The following is a 24043-nucleotide window of genomic DNA, read 5'->3' as shown; positions in this document are numbered from 1 at the left end:
AATAGTATATTATAGATATATATATAACAAAATAGTTTCAATAAGATATACTAAATGCATTACATTGGCTGGGACTCTGGCTTTGTAGCACCTCCAGAATTAGGAGCTGCAGTTCTGCTAGGTAAGAGAACTGGCATAATTATGATACCAAAGGTGAATGTTACCTAAGAAGTGCACTGTGATTTCTAAGAAGGGAGAATTCATTTCTATCTGGAGGCACCTGAGATCCGGTAACTTTACATTTTATTTAGTATTTTTAGTTTTGATCCTGGGTGTACCACTTTTTGTCTGTAGGACTTTGGGAAAATCATTTAACTGCTCTACATCTCATTTTCCTTATCAATAAAGAGCCTCAATTTTGCAAATGAGGAATCTTGCTCAAGGTTCCATGACAACAAATTGGTAAAAACTGGTTTATGAATTCAGGCAGTCTGGTTCCAGAGTCTGTGCTCAGTCATAGACTAAGAGCTAAACTGCTATATAACAGCTTACGGAAGATTTTTTCCTCTTAGTATTAGAATGAGGGAACTTGAGCTACAGGGGAGTGGCTGAAGGAGTTTGGTAATGCAACAGACAGAACACATGGAAAGGTTCAAGGCCCAGATTAGGGGAGTGGGTACTAGGGGAAGGAGAGATTTTGGTAGGTGATAAACATATCTCTCAGGCCAGCGCCATGGCTCAATAGGCTAATCCTCTACCTTGCGGCGCCGGCACACCGGGTTCTAGTCCCGGTCGGGGCTCCGGATTCTGTCCTGGTTGCCCCTCTTCCAGGCCAGCTCTCTGCTGTGGCCAGGGAGTGCAGTGGAGGATGGCCCAAGTGCTTGGGCCCTGCACCCGCATGGGAGACCAGGAGAAGCACCTGGCTCCTGGCTTCAGATCAGCGCAGTGCGCCAGCCACGGCGGCCATTGGAGGGTGAACCAACGGCAAAGGAAGACCTTGCTCTCTGTCTCTCTCTCTCACTGTCCACTCTGCATGTCAAAAAACAAACAAACAAACAAACAAACCATATCTCTCAGATAAACCACTTAGTACTTACCTGCACATTCCATTTCTTTTTCATAGAAGCGATCTCCATAAAACTTAGAGCAGTTGCTTAAAAGGTTAACTTCACCCCAACTAAGTGAGTAGACTTTTTGATTATCTAAACAAAGTGAGAAAACAGAAAGTTGAAAGTCACATATGAGAAATGTAAATCAATGCTCTTGTTTGGTAAACCATTATGAATATAAAAGAATTTACACATGTATATTCTTTAATACATATATAAATTTTGAGGAAAATTCCTTAGTATTAAAAAAAAAACTTTAGCTTATTTTATTAGAGAGAGACAGAGACAGACAGACAGAGCTCCCATCTGCTGATACACTCCCCAAATGCCTGCATTAGCTGAGGCTGTGCTAGGCCAAAGCCATGAGCCAGGAGCTTAATCCAGGTGTTCCCTGTGGGCAGCAGGGATCCAAGCACTTGAGCCATCGCTGCTGCCTCCCAGGTGTGCATTAGCAGGAAGCTGAAGTCAGGAGCACAGCCAGCATGTGAACCCAGTGACTGATGTGGATGGGAACTCGGCCAAATGCCCACATCTCCTGAGCATATTTAATTATATTTTCCTCATATCCCTAGTTAGTATAATTTACTAAAATTTGGACAGATGGTCAAAGGGAATTATTGAATATACGTCTGTATTCATACTCATTTAATAAACAGCCAATACCCTGAAGTGGAAGGTCAAATCCTTCCCCTATGGTTGCTGAGTTCAGTGAGGGAGTTGGACAGGAATCAGTGATGGAGTCTTCTCATAGAAATACTTCCTATCTCCTTATAGTCCCTTATTCCTTGGAAGTGCTCACTAGAATAAAGAACACATATACGAAGTTATAAATGGGTCTGTTTTTATGTGTCTATGAGGAAATCTATCTTCTAAGTAATTTTAAATGATCGTGCCTGGGAATTCAATGGAAGATGGCCCAAGTATTTGGGCCCCTGCCACCCATGTGGGAGGCCAGGATGAAGAACCTGGCTCTTGGCTTCAGTTTGGCCCAGCCCTGGCTGTTGCACCCATTTGGGGAGTGAACCAGCAGAGTGAAGATCTCTCTTTCTGTTTCCCTGCCTTCAAACAAATAAAATAAATCTTAAAAAAGAAACAACGTAAGAAAGGTTCTAGTTAAGTGAAAGTTTGGGGGCTTGAATATCTATGATCCAGGTACCGCTGACTGATGGAACAAGAAGATAAGAAAATATAAAAATATTGTAAGGTGCCTCAGGGGTAAAGAGAGACTCTTCTTTTTTTTCCCAGTTCACAGCAATTTTTATGCTGTAGTTTCTCATTCAGTGTCAGCTTCCTCACTACCCAAAGTTCCAGGAGAGTAGGATGTAGGCCTGTCTCATTCTGCGCCAACATGCAGTTATGTGAACCCAAAGAAGTTGCTTCATGAATATTTTTTTTTTTTTTTTTTACAGGCAGAGTGGACAGTGAGAGACAGAGACAGAGAGAAAGGTCTTCCTTTTGCCGTTGGTTCACCCTCCAATGGCCGCCGCGGTAGCGCGCTGCGGCCGGCGCACCGCGCTGATCCGATGGCAGGAGCCAGGTGTTTATCCTGGTCTCCCATGGGGTGCAGGGCCCAAGGGCTTGGGCCATCCTCCACTGCACTCCCTGGCCACGGCAGAGAGCTGGCCTGGAAGAGGGGCAACCGGGACAGGATCGGTGCCCCGACCGGGACTAGAACCCGGTGTGCCGGCGCCGCTAGGCGGAGGATTAGCCTATTGAGCCGCGGCGCCGGCCTGCTTCATGAATATTTATGTAATGAATGAACCTGAGCTCTCAGTAATTCAGCTATATACTAATGTCTTATGGCAAATCATTCTCCCCTCCATTTATCTATAAACTCCCTGGAGACAGACACCTCTCTAGTTTATCCTATAAGGATACTCCCATGATACCCTAGCACTGCAGTGAGACATGGTATTAACTGTAGAACTAATACACTACCTTTTAGAAAGCAGAAGGACATGAAAATCCACCAACGTACATGGAAATTAGGCAAGAATTTCATTTTATTCAATTCCTACTTTAGGTTAGTGTCAAGATGGCTGCCTTCCTCAGGATAAGAGATTTATTTATTTATTTATTTTTTTGACAGGCAGAGTGGATAGTGAGAGAGAGAGAGAGACAGAGAGAAAGGTCTTCCTTTTTGCCATTGGTTCACCCTCCAATAGCCGCTGCGGCCGGCGCATCGTGCTGATCTGAAGCCAGGAGCCAGGTGCTTCTCCTGGTCTCCCATGCGGGTGCAGGGCCCAAGGACTTGGGCCATCTTCCACTGCCTTCCCGGGCCATAGCAGAGAGCTGGCCTGGAAGAGGGGCAACCGGGATAGAATCCGGCGCCCCAACCGGAACTAGAACTTGGTGTGCCGGCGCCGCAAGGCAGAGGTTTAGCCTGTTAAGCCACGGCGCCGGCTAAGGATAAGAGATTTTTAAAATTAGTAATTTACTATTTCCCCTAGCTCAGCAAAAGCCTTTTCAAATTGTGAGCAATTTTTCATCACTCATATGTAGTCTTGTTGTGTACACTTCCTAAGGCACCTGTTGCATTCTGCTATATGATGGTGGCATTCATGTTTGAAGGCTCCTCTGTATAGTAAGCCCCTCCAGAGCTAGCCTTCGTCTGTCACCCTAGGGTCAGGTTCTCCTCTTGTTTGTTGATAGGGTCCACATTTTCATCCGGTTAATCCTGACACTTCAGCATTACTATCTTGCAACCACAGTCTGAGGGTACTTTGAAAAGTTAATGGAAAAACAGACTTAAAAGTTAAGTTTATTTTGGGGCAAAACATTATTTGAAATAGATGAAGAGTCTTCAAAAAGTTCATGGAAAGTGTGTATTACAAGTATTATGTTGTAACATTTCCCACAAACTTTTAAAAACATTTTATTTATTTATTTACTTACTTATTTACTTACTTAAAAGGCAGAACGACAGGGTGAGGGAGACAGGGGAGACAGTAAGTTAGCTTCGATCCTCTGGTTCATTTCTCAAATGCTTGCAGCAGCCAGGGCTGAGCTAGCCAAAGTCAGAGCCTCAATCTCGGTCTCCCAAGTAGGCTGCAGGCACCCAGGTACTTGAGCCATCATCTGCTGCCCCCTGGGGTACTCCAACATGGATGTGGGTATTCTAAGTGGTGACTTAACCCACAGGGCCACTATGCCTGCTCCTCCAGACTTTTGAAGTACCCTCATAAATGCTCAAGAAATACACTAAACCACATTAAATGTGTTAATGCATATAAAATCAAACATTTAATAACATATGTAACTACCAGTTTACAAGACATACATGGAATAGAAGAACATTTTAAATGCCAGATCAAAGATATAATCAGCCAAATCCAAGGTATGGAAATTCTAAAGTGAGAAGTCTCCAGTTACTTTAATAAATACATCTTAGATGGAAGGAAGGAGTAACTCTACTAGATTAAAAGATATTTAAGAAAAATAGCCATGCAGTGGGTAGATTTTTATTTATTTTTATTTTATTTTTTGGATCCTGATTCAGTAATCAGATTGTAAAAATATTTTTGTAGGTAAGTGACTAGTATTAAACAGAGACGGGCTATTATATCATTTTAAGGAATCACTTTCGGGACCGGCGCTGTGGTGCAGCGGGTTAACATCCTGGCCTGAAGCGCCGGCATCCCATACGGGCGCTGGTTCAAGTCCCAGCTGCTCCACTTCCAATCCAGCTCTCTGCTATGGCCTGGGAAGGCAGCAGAAGATGGCCCAAGTCCTTGGGCCCCTGCAGCCGTGTGGGAGATCCGGAAGAAGCGCCTGGCTCCTGGCTTTGGATCGGTGCAGTTCCGGCCACTGCAGCCAATTGGGGAGTGAACCATCAGATGGAAGACTCTCTCTCTCTCTCTCTCTCTCTCTCTCTGCCTCTGCTCTCTCTGTGTAACTCTGACTTTCAAGCAAAATAAATAAATCTTAAAAAAAAAAAAAAAAGGAATCACTTTCACTTTTTGTTGGGTATGAAAATGGTGTTGTGTCCTTATCTCTAAAGCCATATTGTAGAGTGTTCATGGATGACATGAAATGTCATCTGAGATTTAATATACCCTAGGAAAAACACAGAGCGAAATATGCCAAGTTAACTCCTGATTATCCCTTAAACCTGCTCTCCACTCTTTAATGCTCTGTCTCCTGCCTCAAGAGCCTGACCTGCAGAGATTACCTCAGCTGGAGTTCCTTGGCTTTTGAGTTCCAGCTGGTTTCAGATGAAGAGGACCTCAGCAGTGGGTTAGGAGAAAAAGGACGATGGTGAGCCTGGGGCTGGTTACAACCTTCAACTTAGGGTCAATGCTTTTCTCAAGGCAGCCTGCTGTACCTGAGACTCTCCATCTGAGAACTTCTCTTATACCTTAGTTCTACAGTGGCCAAAGCTCAGGTACTACTAGGCCTGGATCTCACTATAGCCCTTGTGGTTCCCCAACTCCCATGTACATCTGGGTAATTAATCCCCTTATAAATATACCTTCATAATTATCCTATTGAGACCTGATTGATACAGGGAGATACAACAAAAATGGCCAAATGTTGACAACTGTGGAAAGCAGCTGATGAATATGTAAGGATTTATTATATTTTCCTTTCTACTTTTGTGTATATGCGTATCTGTAAATGTACATAATGTGTTACTGAAAAAAACAGTAAATATAAGGATATGATGCCTTCTAGATGAATTAATTCCTAATGAAATTAAGTATTTTATAAGTCTTGGGTATTCACACATATCACAAATTCAGATTGGTTTATACATATATTTTGTACCTTTTAATATAACTATAACAAATGTGTTGCCATATGATTCTGCAAGACCATTGTGATGAAGTTACTTAGAGTTTCTGTTAACAAAGAGTTAAGTGATCAGAGGGAAGCTAAATTTTCAAGATGAAGGGAAAAGTGTTAGTTAATTCTAATCAAATCTTTATTTCAGAAGTTCTTTCTAATAATTCATCTTTGTTTACAACATTTATTTATTTATAACTCTTATTCAAAGGAACTGTTCACCACGAGTCTTCCTAGAAGCTCAAAGATGGGTGGGCATTTGGTTAAGATGCCACTTGGGACACCCTTATCCAATATTGGAATGCCTGGGTTCGAGTCCTGGCCTCCACTTCTGATCTAGTTTCCTGCTAATTTGCATCCTGGGATGCAGCAGGTGATGGTTTAAGTACTTGGGTTTCTTTCACCCATATGGGAGACCTGTACTGACTTCAAGATCCTGGCTTTGGCTAGACCCAGCCCTGGCTATGGCAGGCATCTGGGAGAGAACCAACAGATGGAAGATCTTTCTCTTTGTTTTCTCAGAAAAAAAAATTTTAAAAATAAATTTAAAAAAGAAATTCAAAGAATGAAGTCCTTTCGTTTTCTTTCTCTTTCTGGAGAGGTGGAAGACAAACTAGAGAAGGACAGAGGAGGGAGGAGGTTTTTGGGATCAGAGATTCAACATATACTAAGGCTATCTTTTTGCATATCTTTTGAATCTTCATTCATAACTCTCCAACAAATTCATAAAGTCCATGCTGTAAGTCTGTCTCCCTGTCTATTTTTTTCCTGATGAATGGTTATGACTTGAGTTTGCATCAGGATCACAGAGAAACTTTATATGTCCTTGGAAATGTTGGCATCTCATATCAGAGTGCTGGTTCAAGTCTCGGCTGCTCTGCTTTCAATCCAGTTCCTTGCTAATGCAAGAAGGCAGCAGAAGATAGCCCAAGTGTTGAGTACACTGCAAGACCAGGACAAAATTCTTGGCTCCCCCTGGTTCCCGGCTTTGGCCTGGCTCAACTCCTGCCTTTGTGGCCATTTGGGAGGTGAACTAGTAGATGGATGATCTCTTTCTCTGTCTCCTAACCCCTGCCCCGTAATTCTGCCTTTCAAATAAATAAATAAATAAATCTTTAAATTTTATTTATTTGAAAGGCAGAGTTACAGAGAGATAGAGAGATCATTCATCCACTGTTTCACACTCCAAATGGCCACAATGACTAAGATTGGGCCAGGCTAAAGCCAGAAGCCAGGAGCTTCACCCAAGTCTCCCATGTCAGTGGCAGGGGCCTAAATGCTTGGGCCATCTTCAGCTGCATTCCCAGGAGCATCAGCAAGAAGCTAGAAGTGGAGAAGTTGGGACTCAAACCAGCACTCATATGGGATGTTGGCACTGCAGGCAGCAGTTTAAACTACAGTGACACAATGCTGGCCCTTTAAAATAAAGCTTTAAAAAAAAAAAGAGCAAACTAACTTGAGGCTGGTCACAGCACAGCAAGTAAGTCAAGCCTGGAGCCTTCTTGAGCATGAAGTGCTGGGCAACTGCACGGGTGGCCCCTGAAGCTGGTCATAGTCAATGCTCACTTTTCAGGGTTGGATGTTATGTTTCTCTTAAACAATCTCAAGATTATCTCTCATGCATTTCTATTCCCATTCATTTCCAAACCTAGATTTTAATGAACAAATTATAAAACATATACCTTTTTCTCGACCCCAGCCAGAAATGATGCATCTCTCATTAGGTTGAAATAGATATGGAGACCAGGGGAGGCAGGCAGGTACGGAATTAGGGAGATCACACTGTTTTTGGCTTGGACGTTTTTTCATTTCAATCAAAGCTATGTCATTTTGGTAGGTGGTTCCATTGTAGTTTTCATGGATAATAATTTTATTCACTAATTCAACTATTAGCTCAGAGTTCGGTACTATCCAATTTAGCAATCCTGTCCATATTTGGTACTGGTGAGCTTTATTGGCTCTATAACAGAAAGGAAAAGGAAAATAAAATATATTGAGAAAAATGTACAAATATGGAATTCCAATACTTTATATTCTCCCTTTTAAAGGACCATTTTCATTTTCCCGTTTATTTTTCAGTCCTTGCTGTTTTGTAACACTGAGATTGCATTTATTTAAAGCAGAATTACGTCAGTGGTAAATGAGGAAAAGAATAATCCATCTAACTGCTCCATATTAGTAACACAAAGAGTTGAGCAGCAACTGGAGTACCCAGAAGAAGCACGATTTTGCTGCCTCTCTAGAGTGTGTTCGTCATTGTAATGGGTAGAGAATCAACAGCTGAGCCAATTAAGAGGCCACTGGCATAATCCACATGAAAAGTGAAAGCAGGGCAACGTGGATGGAGAGGAGTTTTGAGAATTAAACAAGTATGCCATCTGGGGGCCAGCGCTGTGGCGCAACAGGTTAAGCCACCACCTGTAGACTTGGCACTCTGTATGGGTGTACATACAGCCAGTTTAAGCCCTGGCTGTTCCACTTTCTTTCTTTCCTTATTTGACAGGTAGAGAGGGCAAGAGAGAGAAAGGTCTTCCATCTGCTGGTTTACTTCCCAAATGGCTGCAACGTCCAGAGCTGGGCCGATCCGAAGCCAGGAGCCAAGAGCTTCCTTCAGGTCTTCCACACAGGTGCAAGGACCCAACTGCTTGGGCCATCTTCTACTGCTCTCCCAGGCCATAGCAGAGAGCTGGATTGGAAGAGGAGCAGGTGGGACTAAAATTGGTGCCCATATGGGATGCCTGCGCCACAGGTGGAAGATTAACCTTCTGTGCCACAGCGCCGGCCCCATAGTCCACTTTCAATCGAGCTCCCTGCTAATGTGCCTGGAAAAGGACGGGTCAAGTGCTTGGGCCCCTGTACCCTTGTAGGAGACCAATAAGAAGCTCCTGGCTCCTGGCTTCAGCTTTACCGAGCTTTGACTATTGTAGCCATTTGGAGAGTGAACCAGCAGATAGAAGACCTCTTTTTCTCCCTCTGTCTTTGTAACTCTGCTTTTCAAATATATAAAATCTTTTTTCTTTTAAAGTCATCTGAAGTTGCTGAAATACTGGCTGGGCTAGGGTATAGCTGAGGGAGTAAAATACTGTGATTCTTACATTTCTGCCTTGTGTAACTGGACAAATGGTGTTATCATTTACTGAGATAAGAAACACTGCAACAGAAACATATTTGAGGGAAGAATAATATCATGAACTTTAGTCTTGAGACATTTTGAATTTGATGTAATATAAAAAAGTACTACTTGAAAGGGAGAGGGAGAGAGAGACATCTCCCATCTGCTGGACCACTCCCTAAATGTCCCTAACATTAGGCTCAGGCCAAAGCAGGGAGCTGGGAACACAATCCAGGTCTCCCAAGCGGGTGGCAGGTGGCCAACTACTTGAGCTATCACTGTTGCCTTCTAGTTGTCTGCATTAGCAGAAACCTGCAGTCACGAGCTGGACCTGGGAATTGAACTTAGGTACTTTGATAAGGGATACATTTTCATCTCTAGGCTAAAAGCCTGCTCCCAGATATAATTTTGATATAGCCAAGAAGCTTAGATAGGCAGTTGACCACAGGGTCAGTAGTTGAAGAAAAGGCCCAGGACAGTATTTATGCTACAGATAACTTTAGGAAAAAGAAGTAAGAAGAGATGAAGTTAGGCTAAATATTGAGGAACCCCAGTGTTTCAGTTGAATAGTAATGCTCAAACATGGAAGGAGGAAAATGCATAAAGGGCGAAGAGGTATGGTCAGAGAAAGAAACAGAAAACTATGAGAATGTTGTATCACAGGTGCCACGAGAAAAGGATCATTAAGAAGGCAGAAGCTGGGACAATGTTTTGTCTTCCAGCAAAGAACCTCAAGTTCCAAATCAGAGTTCCTGGGTTCAACAGCCTGTTGTACTCCTGAGTTAAGCTTACTCCTGAATTAAGCTCCCTGCTAATGTAGACCCTGGGAGGCAGCAATGATGGCCCAAGTGTTTGAGTTCCTGCTACTCACAAGGGACACCCGGACTGAGTTCCTGGCTCCCAGCTTCAGTTACAGTTGGGGCTGTGGCAAGCATCTGGGAAGCGAACCAGTGGGTGGGAGCTCTCTCTCTGGCTCTCAAGCAAATAAATTTAAAAAATTAAAAAAGGAAATACATTAGATTTGGCTCATTTCTCTAATAAGTGAGGATTTTTATAGGTATACTTCAACATACTTAATCATTAGACATAGTTGTTATTCCTCCCAATGTTGGACCACTGTATATATGACAGGTCTTTATCTAAGCTACTGTCAAAAATGTGTAACTTAATTTTATCTACTATTACAGATTACCTGTTCAGCTTTAGCCAAGTCATCTGACTTCTCAGTCCCAGTCTGCTAGTCCACAAAAAGGGAAGAACAGTATTTCCTTTTTAGGACTGTTGAGAATACTAAACAAGATAGCATATGTCGAAGTATCTAGTCTGCAAGAATTGTTTAATAAATGACATTCCGTTCATTCTAAAGGTCATTAAACTAATAATCTTGAGCTCTGCCCTTCTATAAGTTGATTTTGATTTATTAACCAATACCTTCTGGGTACTGTAATTTAGCCATTGTTGTAGACTGAATTGTGTCTGCCGTATATGTTAAAACCCTGAGCCCATGGCCGGCGCCGCGGCTCACTAGGCTAATCCTCCGCCTTGCGGTGCCGGCACACCGGGTTCTAGTCCCGGTCGGGGCACCCATCCTGTCCCGGTTGCCCCTCTTCCAGGCCAGCTCTCTGCTGTGGCCCGGGAGTGCAGTGGAGGATGGCCCAAGTGCTTGGGCCCTGCACCCGCATGGGAGACCAGGAGAAGCACCTGGCTCCTGCCACCGGATCAGCGCGGTGCGCTGGCCACAGCGCACCGGCCACGGCGGCCATTGGAGGGTGAACCAACGGCAAAAGGAAGACCTTTCTCTCTGTCTCTCTCTCACTGTCCACTCTGCCTGTCAACAACAACAACAACAAAAAAAAACCCTGAGCCCAGAGTGACCAAATTTGGAGACAGAACTTTTAACAGGGTAATCAAGGTTAAATGAGGTCATAAAAGTGGGACCTTTGGCCGGTGCTGCGGCTCACTAGGCTAATCCTCTGCCTTGCAGCGCCGGCACACCGGGTTCTAGTCCCAGTTGGGGCACCGATCCTGTCCCGGTTGCCCCTCTTCCAGGCCAGCTCTCTGCTGTGGCCAGGGAGTGCAGTGGAGGATGGCCCAAGTGCTTGGGCCCTGCACCCCATGGGAGACCAGGAGAAGCACCTGGCTCCTGCCATCGGATCAGCGCGGTGCGCCGGCCGCAGCGTGCCTACCGCGGCGGTCATTGGAGGTTGAACCAACGGCAAAAGGAAGACCTTTCTCTCTGTCTCTCTCTCACTGTCCATTCTGCCTGTCAAAAAAAAAAAAAAGTGGGACCTTAAACCAGTAGAACTGTTGCCCTTCAAAGGAGAGAGAGAGAACGAGACAGAGATACCATGGAAGTATGTGTGCAAAGGAAAGGCTGTTAAGTGGTCACAGGGAGAAGGTGGCCACCTTCAAGTCAAAGAGAGAGACCTCAGGAGAAACCATCCCAGCTGGCATCCTGATCTTGCCCTTCCAGCTTCCAAAACTTTGCGAATGGAAATGTCTGTAATTTGGTCTCCCAGGCTGTAGTATTTTATGATGGCAGCCTAACCAAACTAATACAGCCACTTATAACTTGCCTTACTGGACTTGTATCAAACTTGTATTTACCATTCACAGGTAATTACGAAAAATGTTTAAAAGATGTCTAACTAACATCTCTGTTGAGAACAGGACCAGAGAAAATGCTTGGTTTAGTATTTTGCCTTTGTAAACTCTCAATCACACACTCTTCCAAACATTTTGATCCTAGCTCTATGAAATGTAAGTAGTAACTACTCACTTTCCTACCATGCAAATGAGCCAACTGAAGTAATTTTGTACCTATGGTTTTGATTTGCCCTTGCCAGTGGAATCAGCAATTCAGTCTGTGCAGAACACTCTAGGTTCCGGGGGACCGGCCTCGGGAGTCTCAGCCATGAACATCAGCAGGTATGTAGCAGTTCACAGAATGGAATTGTCAATGACTTCTCAGACACACGCACTCATTTAATATCTACCACAATTTCTATTATCCATTTTCATTGTTTCAGGAAATCCAAAATGTACTGAAGATATTTTTTTTTACCTGACACAATGTGCAGCAGTCAGAACCCAACAGCCACCAATGTAAATTCCCCCACAGTTGATTCTATTGTCATGCTTAATTGCCACTTGCCATGGAAATTCCCCCTGTAAAAGACATTCCTGTGGTCATTTCCTTTCTACCAGGTGACACAAGCAGCTAGTCCTAAGGATGTCCATTGTAAGATACCCATCTCTAGGAATCACTTCATCCCCCATAGAATTCCCCAATTTAGGCTACTTCCAGGAAGCAGGCCCTGTGACTTTCATGCAGGCTTACCACTTGAGCTGGCTTTCCTCCCACGATTCGTTTCCTTCGAGTTTGCAAGTTTTTTCTAACTCCACAGGAGAGCTTAGGTAATAACGATTTTATCCGTTTTCTTTCTTTAAGAAAGGAAGAAATTGTATCATTACTATTTTGGATCCACTACTTTGTGGGAAGACATCTCTTGATTTTATATGCCACAAAAAGAGCAGAGTCACAGCTAATACCAATCAGTCTGGATTCATTAGTAAATTAATTTGGATGCTAAATTATTGACCTGCTTAAAAATTCTGAATTAATATTAACATTGGCTTAATTCACTGAGGTTATGCTGTAACGTGGACTAGCGGAAGAAAGAGGCTGGCCAAGAGCTAAATATTCACCAGCTTCTGGCAGATGCCAGATGCCAGGCATCAGTGCAGTGACAGCTCAGGTTGGGGGTGGGTCACATTCTGAAACTATCAGAATAAGCTAATGACACAGAAAACTGCATCTTCTTACTCTTAGTTTTTCCCTTACAGAGGCTGTTTATATGGAACTCTTTCTAATAATAATTAATATTAACACTAGTAATATCAATGAGAGTATTTTGTGTTTGTCAGTTCCTATACTAAGGACTCTGTTATCATTCATCTCATTTAACCCTGAGAAGTAATATGCCAGGGACCCTCTTGGTCAAGCAGATCAGTGCGAAAGGTTTTTACTTATTTGTTTGTAGTCATTTGACATGTGGTGACATTTCCTTCCTTTGTGTGCACAGAGAGTTTGTCACTGAGAAAACATGGTAGATCAAGACTTAAGACATGAATCTGCTTGGCCGGTACCATGGCTCACTAGGCTAATCCTCTGACTGTGGCACCACCACCCCAGATTCTAGTCCCGATTGGGGTACCGGATTCTGTCCCGATTGCTCCTCTTCCAGTCCAGCTCTCTGCTGTGGCCCAGGAAGGCAGAGGAGGAAGGCCCAGGTGCCTGGGCCCTGCACGCACATGGGAGACCAGGAAGAAGCACCTGGCTCCTGGCTTCGGATCAGCCGTAGAGGCCATTTGGGGGGTGAACCAACGGAAGGAAGACCTTTCTCTCTGTCTCTCTCTCTCACTGTCTAACTCTGTCAAAAAAAAAAAAAAAAAAAGAGTGTGCACGGCCAGCACAGGGCTGCCAGAGGAGGGAAAGCAGGGGAACCCCAAGGGTGGGGACCATCTGTGCTCCCTGCAGGTCAAGGGCGGGTGGGGTCGCTGTGTCCGGGCCCCAGCCACTCCGATGCCATTCCGTGTGCCCCCAAAAAATAAATAAATAAATAAATAAAAACATGAATCTGCAAGACAGTTCAAGACAAAGGAAAAAGAAAAGTATAAGAAGCTCTTTTTATTCTTTATTTTATTGTGTCATGAAAATTTATATAAATTCTGCCTCTTATCCCTACATGAGAGAGGAAAATCAATATCACTGTTACTCATTTTGGACATACCAAAAGGAGGTAAGCTCCTAGGGAGAGAAATTATGAGTGAATGTGGGTAGAGTTGTTTTCTTTTGTTCATTTGTTTGTTCCTATTCATTCTAAGGGTTAGAAGAAGAGTGAGGTGTCTTAAACTTCTGCTTGGACCATTGAGGAAAGTCTATGGAGGACTATGAAACCAGCTTAGGCATCTTGAGTAGGAAATAAAGGGCCTGTGCTAAAAAATCCCTTTTGTTTGTTATCTGAAGTTTCAACATCTAAATCTTTCACTTATTGTCTGGTTTTTTAAAAATGTTCATTAATTTTGTGGCCCGGCAATTAGAAGGGAGGCTTAAATGAATGAAATTCAGCTTGAACTTTCCATATAACAACAGGGAGCTATTTTATTCCCAATCTGTATTTGAGGTTAACTTACTCACCTAAGGCTACACAGTTAATAAATAACTGAATCAGGGTTTAATGCAAGTCTGTCCGACCCAGATGCTCTAATTGGTGACTATCTTCTCACGAACTTAGTAATTTAATTTAATGTGGTTCTTATTGTCAACTGGCCAGGAAATAACTCTGCAAAGCCCTCGGTGATTTAAAAACACTGCAAAAAGAAGTTTAATTTAATTGACACCTATTATTTTTCTATTTCAGAAGTATATCATGAATAATGCTTGAAATCTGGCTGAGATCTTTTTGACAAAACTTGTCTTACAAAGTTTTTATCAAATAAAAAACTATGTCAGGCTATACTTCAAAACTAGTCATATGAATTAACCCAGTTTTAAAACTAATTCTTAAGAATCATTTATGCTTTTCTTCAAAGTTATTTTCATATAGGGAAGGAAGAATAATGCTATATATTTTCAATTTAAATTGATAACGAGGTTAATTGTTGTTTCAATCAATTATATATACATAAATGCATAGATACAAATGACATTAAATGCAAGCTTACAATAAGAAAAAAAAAGCTGAACCAAAAAAATGCAAGCTTAAATCAGCGAATCAGCAGTAAAAAAATATAACGTTAACTTACCTGCATCCATATCAACAGCCAAAATTTTTGTTGCTTCTATGGTAAAACAAAAGTTGCAAGATTAAAGGTGGGTCTACAGTGAAAATTCAATCATTAAAAATCATTAAAACTTTTGTAAAAACTTTCTGTTTTAACTTGGGCTGGGGCTGGCACTGTGGTATAGCAGGTAAGGCTGCTGCCTATAGTGCTGGCATCTCATATGGGCGCTGGTTCTAGTCCCAGCTGCTCCACTTCTGATCCAGCTCTCTGCTATGGCCTAGGAAAGCAGTACAAGATGGCCCAAGTCCTTGGGCCCCTGCACCCACGTGGGAGACCCGGAGGAATCTCCTGGCTCCTGGCTTTGGATCAGCACAGCTCCAGCCATTGCAGCCATTTGGGGAGTGACCCAGCGAGTGTAAGACCTCTCTCTCTCTCTCTCTCTCTCTCTCTGCCTCTACCTCTCTGTAACTCTGTAATTCTTTCAAATAAATAAATAAATCTTAAAAAACAAAGCAAAACAAAACAAAAAACAAACCCTGAGCTCCCCAAAGCATGATATTTTACTTCCGTTCAATAGCTAGGAAATTGTAAAGGCTCAAGATGAGCTACACAGATATTCCTTCTAGCACAATCTGCTGATGAGTGAGTGGTGTGACTTGAAAGTGTCATGAGTTCATTTCTTTTTTCTTTTTTGTATTTAGAGTAGGCAGAATGTATCGGACAGAGATAGAAAGCATCTCTTTCAATCCTCTATATTCATGAGGCCTTTTCATAAGGTAAGGAACAGTCATGACACTGATGAACAGAGTTCTGAGTTAACATTAAAAAGGCACCTCTTACTGGTACACAGATCCTGCATTGGTTTTAGGATTACATATAATTAGCATTAGGCATCTGAGATGCAGAAGTCAAAAGGTAAAAAGGCTCTCTTTTCTTCCTCTGACTTTTGCTTGAAGTTATATAGGATGTTTGATTCCATCTTCCCTTGCCACCCAAAATAATTTTTTTTAAAAGATTTATTTATTTATTTGGAAGGCAGAGTTACAGAGAGGCAGAGGCAGAGAGAGAGGTCTTCCATCCGCTGGTTCACTCCCCAAATGGTCACAATGGCTGGAGCTGAGTTGTCCATCTGAAGCCAGGAGCTTCTTTACTTCTAGGTCTCCTACATTGGTGCAGGGGCCCAAGGACTTAGGCCATCTTCCACTGCTTTTTCAGGCCACAGCAGAGAGCTGGATCAGAAGTGGAGCAGCCAGGACTCAAACTGGCACCCATATTGGATGCTAGCACTGCAGGCATTGGCTTTACCCGCTATGCCACAGTGCCAGCTCTCCCCCCCACCCCAAAGCATTTCAAAGTACAGAATGGTAATTTCTCTGGCTTGGAGATCAGAAGATGGATTTCTGTTCACAAGTGCTCTGCCATGAATAATGATGTAGCTGGCATTGGCATAGCCTAGAAAGTAGAAGTTATGGGGCTGGCATTGTAGTATAGTAAGTTAAGCCTCTGCCTGCAGCACCAGCATCCCACATGGGTGCCAGTTCGAGTCCTGGATGCTCCATTTCCAATTCAGCTCCCTGAATCCTGGGTTCAGATTGGCCCAGTTCCGGCCACTGTGGCCATCTGAGGAGTGAACCTGCAGATGGAAGACCTTTCTCTCTGTCTGTAACTCTGCCTCTCAAATAAATAAACCTTAAAAAAAAAAAGTAAAAGTTGCTTACTGGTGGAAATCCTATGTCTTGTCCCTGGGTTTCCCAAGTTCTCTTTGGGACAGGCATATGTGCATCAGTCGTGCCATGCACCTAAGCTGTTTCCTGCAGCAGAAAAACTGCTCAGAAGCATGCACAAAAGCACTCTCATGAATTAGAGAAGATCGAATAGACACATTGATGGTCAACAAAAGAAGCCTGGAAAACTCCAGTGTAGCTTAAATGTGCTGAATACTAGAAGATTAGCAGAAGACTTCAAAAACACAAACCATATTGCAGCACTATTCAGAATAGCCAAGAAATGGAAGCTATCTATACATCAAGGAAACTATTTAGCCATAAAAAATGATTAACTCTTATTATTTGCAGCAACATACATGGAACTAAGGTCATTTAGTTAAGTGAAAATAGGCCAGGCACAGAAGGACAAGTACTACTTGATCTCACACATATGTAGAATCTAAAAATTGATCTCACAGAAGTTGAAAGCAGGATGGTGGTTACGAGAGACTGGGGAGAGTAAGAGGAAAGGAGGAGGATGGAGGAATGTTGATTAATGGGTGTTACATGATAACTAGATAGCAGAAAAGAGTTCTGGTATTCTTTTGCACAGTAAGGTGATTAGATAACGATAATATCCTAATATCCTATGAATATATAAATATATACATATATTTATACTTAAAGCTAGAAGAAAATATTTTGAAGGTTTTCATTATAAAGAAATGATGATACAACCCTAAAATTCAATTTTAAGGTAAAGAAAAAAAAGATTGCTAGAAATAAGAATATTTGGAGGGCTACTCTGGGGGGAAAAAAGAAATAATAGATATTTGAGATGGATATGTTTATCATGACTTAACACTACACAGGTATACATGCATCAAAACATCACACGGTACCCTATAAATATGTACAGTTTTCATGTTTCAGTTAAAAATCCGTAAGTAAATAAGCATAAACCAGAAAGAATTGATAACTTTGATATTAAGAATTTCTATTCAACAAATCTCACCACCATAGATGGAGTTAACAGATTTGTGACAGAACAGAAGAAAGTATTTGCCACGTCTAAACTGACAATGTATTGATATCTAGAATATAAAAAAAAACCCTGTAAATCAATAAGGATGTTTTTTTTTTTTCTTTTTTTTTTTTTGACAGGCAGAGTGGACAGTGAGAGAGAGAAAGAGAGAAAGGTCTTCCTTTGCCATTGGTTCACCCTCCAATGGCCGCCGTGGCCGGTGCGCTGTGGCCAGCGCACCGTGCTGATCTGAAGGCAGGAGCCAGGTGTTTCTCCTGGTCTCCCATGGGGTGTAGGGCCAAAGGACTTGGGCCATCCTCCACTGCACTCCCGGGCCATAGCAGAGAGCTGGCCTGGAAGAGGGGCAACCGGGATAGAATCTGGCGCCCCGACCGGGACTAGAATCCGGTGTGCCAGCACCGCAAGGCGGAGGATTAGCTTAGTGAGCCGCGGCACCGGCCATGTTTTCAAAGAGAGAATGATGAAATTGAACAAAGGATGGGGATTAGTGAAAGGAAAGAGGGAAGGAAAGGAAGAAGAAAATCAAAAAATTATTATGCACATGAAGAGAAACTCAAAATAATTGATTATTACAAAAATTCAAGTTAATAGACAATGCTATCCTTTGACAGTTTGAGATTAGCAAAATCAAATAACTAGATAACACTTGATTTTGGTGGGGATGAGAGAAACCCTTGGGTGTTTCTGGTGGAAGTGAGAACTGGTATATAACAGCTCTGCCAAACACATCCAGGCACTGGTAACTAAATTCAAAAGATGCACCCCAAGACTCAATAATCCTTTGCCCAGCCAGATGTCTCAAAGATACCCTCCCAAATATCCTGAAGGAGACAATACTCATCATAGCATGAGTGTGGACTAAGGGTCCATTATTGAGAAAGTAGAGAGTAATTGTGAAAGATGGACACAGTGGAGTGGTTTTTTTAAAGATTTGTTTTATTTATTTGAAAGACAGAGTTACAGAGAAAGGCAGAGACAGAGAGAGAGGTCTTTCATCTGCTGGTTCACTCCCCAGATGGCCGCAATGGCTGGAGCTGCACTGATCTGAAGCCAGGAGCCAGGAGCTTCTTCCAAGTCTCCCATGTGGATGCAGACGGAAGAGGAGCAACCGGGACTAGAACCGGTGCCCAAATGGGATGCCAGTGCTTCAGGCCAGGGCTTTAACCTGCTGTGCAACAGCACCGGCCCCCAGTGGGGTGTTTTATGTGGCAGTTAGAAGCAACAGATAGATGAATACATAGCCACATGGATAGATCTTTAAAACACAATCCTGGGGCCAGTGGTGTAGTATACCAGGTTAAGCCACCTGCGATACTGGCATCACATAAGGGCACTGGTTGGAGTCCTGGGTGCTCCACTTCCAATCCAGCTCTGTTAATGTGCTTGGGAAAGCAATGCAGGATGGCCCAAGTGCTTGGGCCCCTGCACCCAAGTGGGAGACATGGAAGAAGCTCTTGACTCCTGGTTTCAGACCAGCCCAGCTCTTACCGTTGTGGCCATTTGGGGAGTGAACCAACAGATGGAAGACCTCTCTGTCTCTCCCTCTCTCCCTCTCTCTCTGTAACTCTGCCTTCCAAATAAATTTAAAAAAACTTAAAAAACAAAAACAAAAACACAAGCTTAATGAAAAGAAAAAAAAGAACATCTACCACATAATGCTATATGAATTAACAATGTATGCTCTCAAAACAACAATACATACTTCGGAGAAGAGTGCATATAAACAAAAAGACCTATACATAAATGACATTACAACAGCTGCTGATGTGGGAGGGGAACAGGGGTAAGATATAGGGATAAAAGGAAAGAAGTAAGTAAAACAAAACAGGGGCTTTGCCTGGATCAATGATGCCCATTTACAATGGATTGAGGAATGTTATTAACTAACCCCATTGGCCCTGAGGTACAAAACTAAGTAGGGAGAAGGAAGGAAAAGGATAGAGGAAAGGGGGAAAAGAATAAAGATGGCAAACAAAACACAGAAAGGAAAACATCAGCAATTTCAGAGGGCAAGATGCAGTGAGAGGGAGCACAATAAAATAATTGAAATCAGGCTTTTACAGAGAAAGGGAGGTCTTGAACTGGTTGGTTGCCCAGGAATCCTAAGAAATCCTAAGGGGGACCCTGAACTTCCAGTGGTAAATGGACTGCAGATTTATTTATATGAATATTTAAGGAAAAGGTGACCCCCAGGAGTTGGAGATTTTGGGGAGATCTGGGCTTATATAATAGGAAAATAACTACCATGAAAACATGTTAGGCCGGCGCCATGGCTTAACAGGCTAATCCTCCGCCTTGCAGCGCCGGCACACCGGGTTCTAGTCCCGGTTGGGGCACCGGATTCTATCCGGTTGCCCCTCTTCCAGGCCAGCTCTCTGCTATGGCCCGGGAAGGCAGTGGAGGATGGCCCAAGTCCTTGGGCCCTGCACCCGCATGGAGACCAGTATAAGCACCTGGCTCCTGGCTTCGGCTCAGCGAGATGCGCCGGCCGCAGCGGCCATTGGAGGGTGAACCAACAGCAAAAAGGAAGACCTTTCTCTCTGTCTCTCTCTCTCACTATCCACTCTGCCTGTCCAAAAAAAAAAAAAAAACAACAAAAAAAAACATGTTAGCATTTCTTTGCTGGCAATTTCTTCAGGATCTGCCTTGGTTTTAAGGAAAAATTAAAAGAAGAGGAGAAATGTATTAGGCAAAGGAGAAGTAGGAAGCGAAGGGCCCCTTTGGGTGTTTTTTTGGTTCTCAGGCTGTGTATGGGAAAGGAGTGTGAGAACTAAAAAAGGTCTGTGTGTCTGGTTAGTAAAGCTGGGTTCTTGCTAACACATATCATGTTCAGTTAATAGCTCCATTAGTCATATAACAAGACAACAGGATATTAGTTTGTTTCAATTTTTTCAATGTTCTGAGATTCTAGTGGCGTAGTGGGTGAGACCGCTGCCTGCAGTGCTGGCACCCCATATGGGCACTGTTTCAAGTCCTGGCTGCTCTACTTTCTTTCTTTCTTTTTTTTTTTTTTTTTGACAGGCAGACTTAGACAGTGAGAGAGAGAGACAAAGAGAAAAGTCTTCCTTCCGTTGGTTCATCCCCCAAATGGCTGCTATGGCCGGAGCGCTGCGCCAATCCGAAGCCAGGAGCCAGGTGCCTCCTCCTGGTATTCCTTGCGGGTGCAGGGCCCAAGCACTTGGGCCATCTTCCACTGCCTTCCTGGGCCACAGCAGAGAGCTGGACTGGAAGAGGAGCAACTGGGACAGAATCCGGCGCCCCAACCAGGACTAGAACCCAGGGTGCTGGCGCCGCAGGTGGAGGATTAGCCAAGTGAGCCGCGGCGCTGGCCTGCTCTACTTTTAAACCAGCTCTCTTCTATGGCCTGGGAAAGCAGTAGAAGCTGGCCCAAGTCCTTGGGCTCCTGTACCTGCGTGGGAGACCTGGAATAAGCTCCTGGCTCCTGGCTTCGGATTGGCGCAGCTTTGGCTGTTGCGGCCAGCTAGGGAGTAAACCAGCAGATGGAGGACCTCCTTTCTGCCTCTCTCTTTCTGTGTACTCTGACTTTCAAATAAATGAATAAATCTTAAAAAAAAAAAAAATTCCTACCTTGAGCCACAGCTAAAAAGCCTGAAAAAAAAACAAAACAAAGACAAAAAAAATTACCACTACAAAGGATCATTTTTAATTGGGAACAAATAAATATCATATCAATATTTTCTCTAAACATCTCATCAAAATGAGGTATTTTATTTTTGTTTTTATCTGAAATATAAATTTTGTTTTATAAAAATAGATTTACCTTGAACTGCATGATGGTCAGCTTCTAAAAAGAAAACAAAAAAAACTCATTACAAACAAGAACATTTCAGTGAATAAAATATACACAAATAATTGCTACTTCAGAAACAACCTAGGGGCTGGTGCTGTGGCAAAGTCCAGCCCTGGCCATTGCAGCCATTTGGGGAGTGAACCATTGAACGGAAGGTCTCTTTCTCCTCTCTGCAACTCTCACTTTCAAATAAATAAATAAATCTTAAAAAAAAAAAAAAAAAGGCACAGCCTAGCAAATTAATAGCTACAAAAAGATAAAAGGAAAGCAAACAGTATGCTGTCATATTTTAATTTTTAATTAGCATAATATGCCTTTCATCTTGCATTTATTTATTTATTTATTTATTTATTTATTTATTTATTTTGACAGGCAGAGTGGACAGTGAGAGAGAGAGAGAGACAGAGAGAAAGGTCTTCCTTTTTGCCGTTGGTTCACCCTCCAATGGCCGCCGCAGCCGGCGCGCTATGGCCGGCGCACCGCGCTGATCCGAAGGCAAGAGCCAGGTGCTTCTCCTGGTCTCCCATGCGGGTGCAGGGCCCAAGCACTTGGGCCATCCTCCACTGCACTCCCAGGCCACAGCAGAGAGCTGGCCTGGAAGAGGGGCAACCGGGACAGAATCCAGTGCACCGACTGGGACTAGAACCCGGTGTGCTGGCGACGCAAGGTGGAGGATTAGCCTACTGAGCCACGGCACCGGCCTTCATCTTGCATTTAAATATATATCAACTTCAGCATAACGAGGAAATTATTTAAAATTGAATTTTAAAAATAGATTAGTATTTTAGGTATATTTGAACATATACTGAACAATAAACTTACTCTGCAGTTATACATAATTTATAACTTTTTTAAAAAATTTATTTATTTATTTGAAAGTTAGAGTTACACAGAGAGGAGAGGCAGACAGAGAGGTCCTCCATCCGATGGTTCACTCCCCAGTTGGCCATAACAGCCACTGCTGAGCTGATCCAAAGCCAGGAGCCAGGAGCTTCCTCTGGGTCTCCCACGTGGGTGCAGGGGCCCAAGGACTTGGGCCATCTTCTACTGCTTTCCCAGGCCATAGCAGAGTGCTGGATCAAAAATGAAGCAGCCAGGTCTCGAACTGGCGCACATATGGGATGCCGGTGCTTCAGGCCAGGGTGTTAACCCACTGCACCACAGCGCCGGTCCCTTATAACTATTTTTTAACATACTAATAAAAGGAGACTTTATAAAATATAAATGCAATGAAGATCTAATCCAAACCTCCCTTGACTTAGCAACTCTGATATGGCCATTTAAAATGGAGGTTAATAAATAAATTAATATTTTTATTTTACATCTCTATTTCCATTTGCCTTTTCTTAGAAAAAAATAGAACTATTAGTGAAATACAAAGGCAGAACTCATCCTAATAAATGAAAGTAACAATGGTAGTTGACTAAATATATCTTTGCTACAGATTCAAGGAATCTATATAAACACAAGCTTTGAATTTTTTCTGATACACTAGAAATTGTATTCCTTAATTTTAAATTTCAGAATTTCTTTTTTAAAGACAGTGACAGAGAGAGGGAGGGAGGAAAAGAAAGAGAGAGAGAGAGACAGAGAGAGAGAGAGAGAGAGAGAGAGAATCTTCCACCTGCTAGTTTTCTCCCCAAATGCCAGCAACAACCATAGCTGGATCAAGCTGAAGACAGGAGCTAGTAGCTCCATCTGGGTCTCCAATACAGGAGGCAGGGACCCAACTACTTGAGCCATCACTAATGCTTCCCACAGTATACATTAACAGGAATCTGGAAGCAGAAGCAGAGCTGGTACTCAAACCCAGAGATATCATATATAGGATGTATCCCAAGAAATGTCTTAAATGCTGTGCCAAATGTCTGGCCCTAAACTTTTTAGAGTTTTAAATGCAAGGGAGTAGAAGGGGAAATTGAGGAGGAAGAGTGTATATATATATATATATATATATATATATATATATATAATTACATTGAAGAAGTGAGATCAAACTGTAGCGCTTCACTAGACAAGTCATATTTTACTATCTTCCTCCCTGAAAAATTTTCCTTTCTTCCTCTCTTTACTAAGGATTGAATCAAATGTAATGCAGACAAAAGTTCTTTAACTCAACTGCTGATACATCCTTCTCAAGAAAAAATACTATTTGAAATCCTAAAGTGATTCTCCAACCTAAGAATGGTATCAATGGAAAATTAGGTAAATTTTCAATAAGTCTAACACTGGGAACACCAAGTAATGGCAAAACAAAATTAAATCAATTCATTAATCCACACATATCTTCAGTATTTACTTATACTTTATGTATAAGGTGCTTCTCCCAGGACATTTGGAATATAAAAATTATTAGGTAGTTTCTATTTTCAAGGTGTTTACTGTTGAGAAAGAAAGGTGAGTTAAATATATATATAAAAAAAACTGTAATAAATCAGTAAAAGTAACGGTGTGCTGTCACTGACTGGTATAAGTTCACAAGAGCCTGTTGTGCCCATCACTTCCCAGCTCATTTTTCATGCCATCAACTCAGCAATATCCCCATGGTGGGGATATTTTGGCCACAATAATTGGCAAAAGCTATAAATCAGGGCTTTCCTCTCCCTCTCCATACCTCCTTGTTAAACATTTACCAGCAAATCACTTGACAAGTTCCACAAATGAGTTGGCCTACTTCTCCTACAGCCTTCCTCAATCCTGGTGCTAGCATCTCTATCCTGTCCATTCTCAGGCCAAAACGCTTATAAT

General features: G+C 42.6%; 1 protein-coding gene across 2 annotated transcripts in view; it reads right to left on the bottom strand.

Moving 5' to 3' along the window:
* The window catches only part of CFI (complement factor I), a 45521-nt gene that overhangs the window by 1217 nt on the left and 20261 nt on the right, over positions 1-24043 (bottom strand). Inside the window, exons 7-13 of one of the 2 annotated variants that reach the window (XM_062199745.1) lie at positions 21266-21289; positions 21073-21093; positions 14755-14790; positions 12287-12390; positions 12011-12114; positions 7517-7794; positions 1038-1142 (exon numbers count right to left, since the gene is read on the bottom strand). In XM_062199745.1, the coding sequence (XP_062055729.1) occupies positions 1038-1142; positions 7517-7794; positions 12011-12114; positions 12287-12390; positions 14755-14790; positions 21073-21093; positions 21266-21289 (672 nt within the window). The remainder of the gene's footprint in view (positions 1-1037; positions 1143-7516; positions 7795-12010; positions 12115-12286; positions 12391-14754; positions 14791-21072; positions 21094-21265; positions 21290-24043) is intronic. The other variant, XM_062199746.1, reaches the window with a different exon arrangement.

The sequence above is a fragment of the Lepus europaeus genome, chromosome 8, assembly GCF_033115175.1.
Source record: "Lepus europaeus isolate LE1 chromosome 8, mLepTim1.pri, whole genome shotgun sequence".
Taxonomy (NCBI): domain Eukaryota; kingdom Metazoa; phylum Chordata; class Mammalia; order Lagomorpha; family Leporidae; genus Lepus; species Lepus europaeus.
Note: the sequence above shows the minus strand (reverse complement) of the source record. Positions and strands in the feature narration are given on the sequence as shown.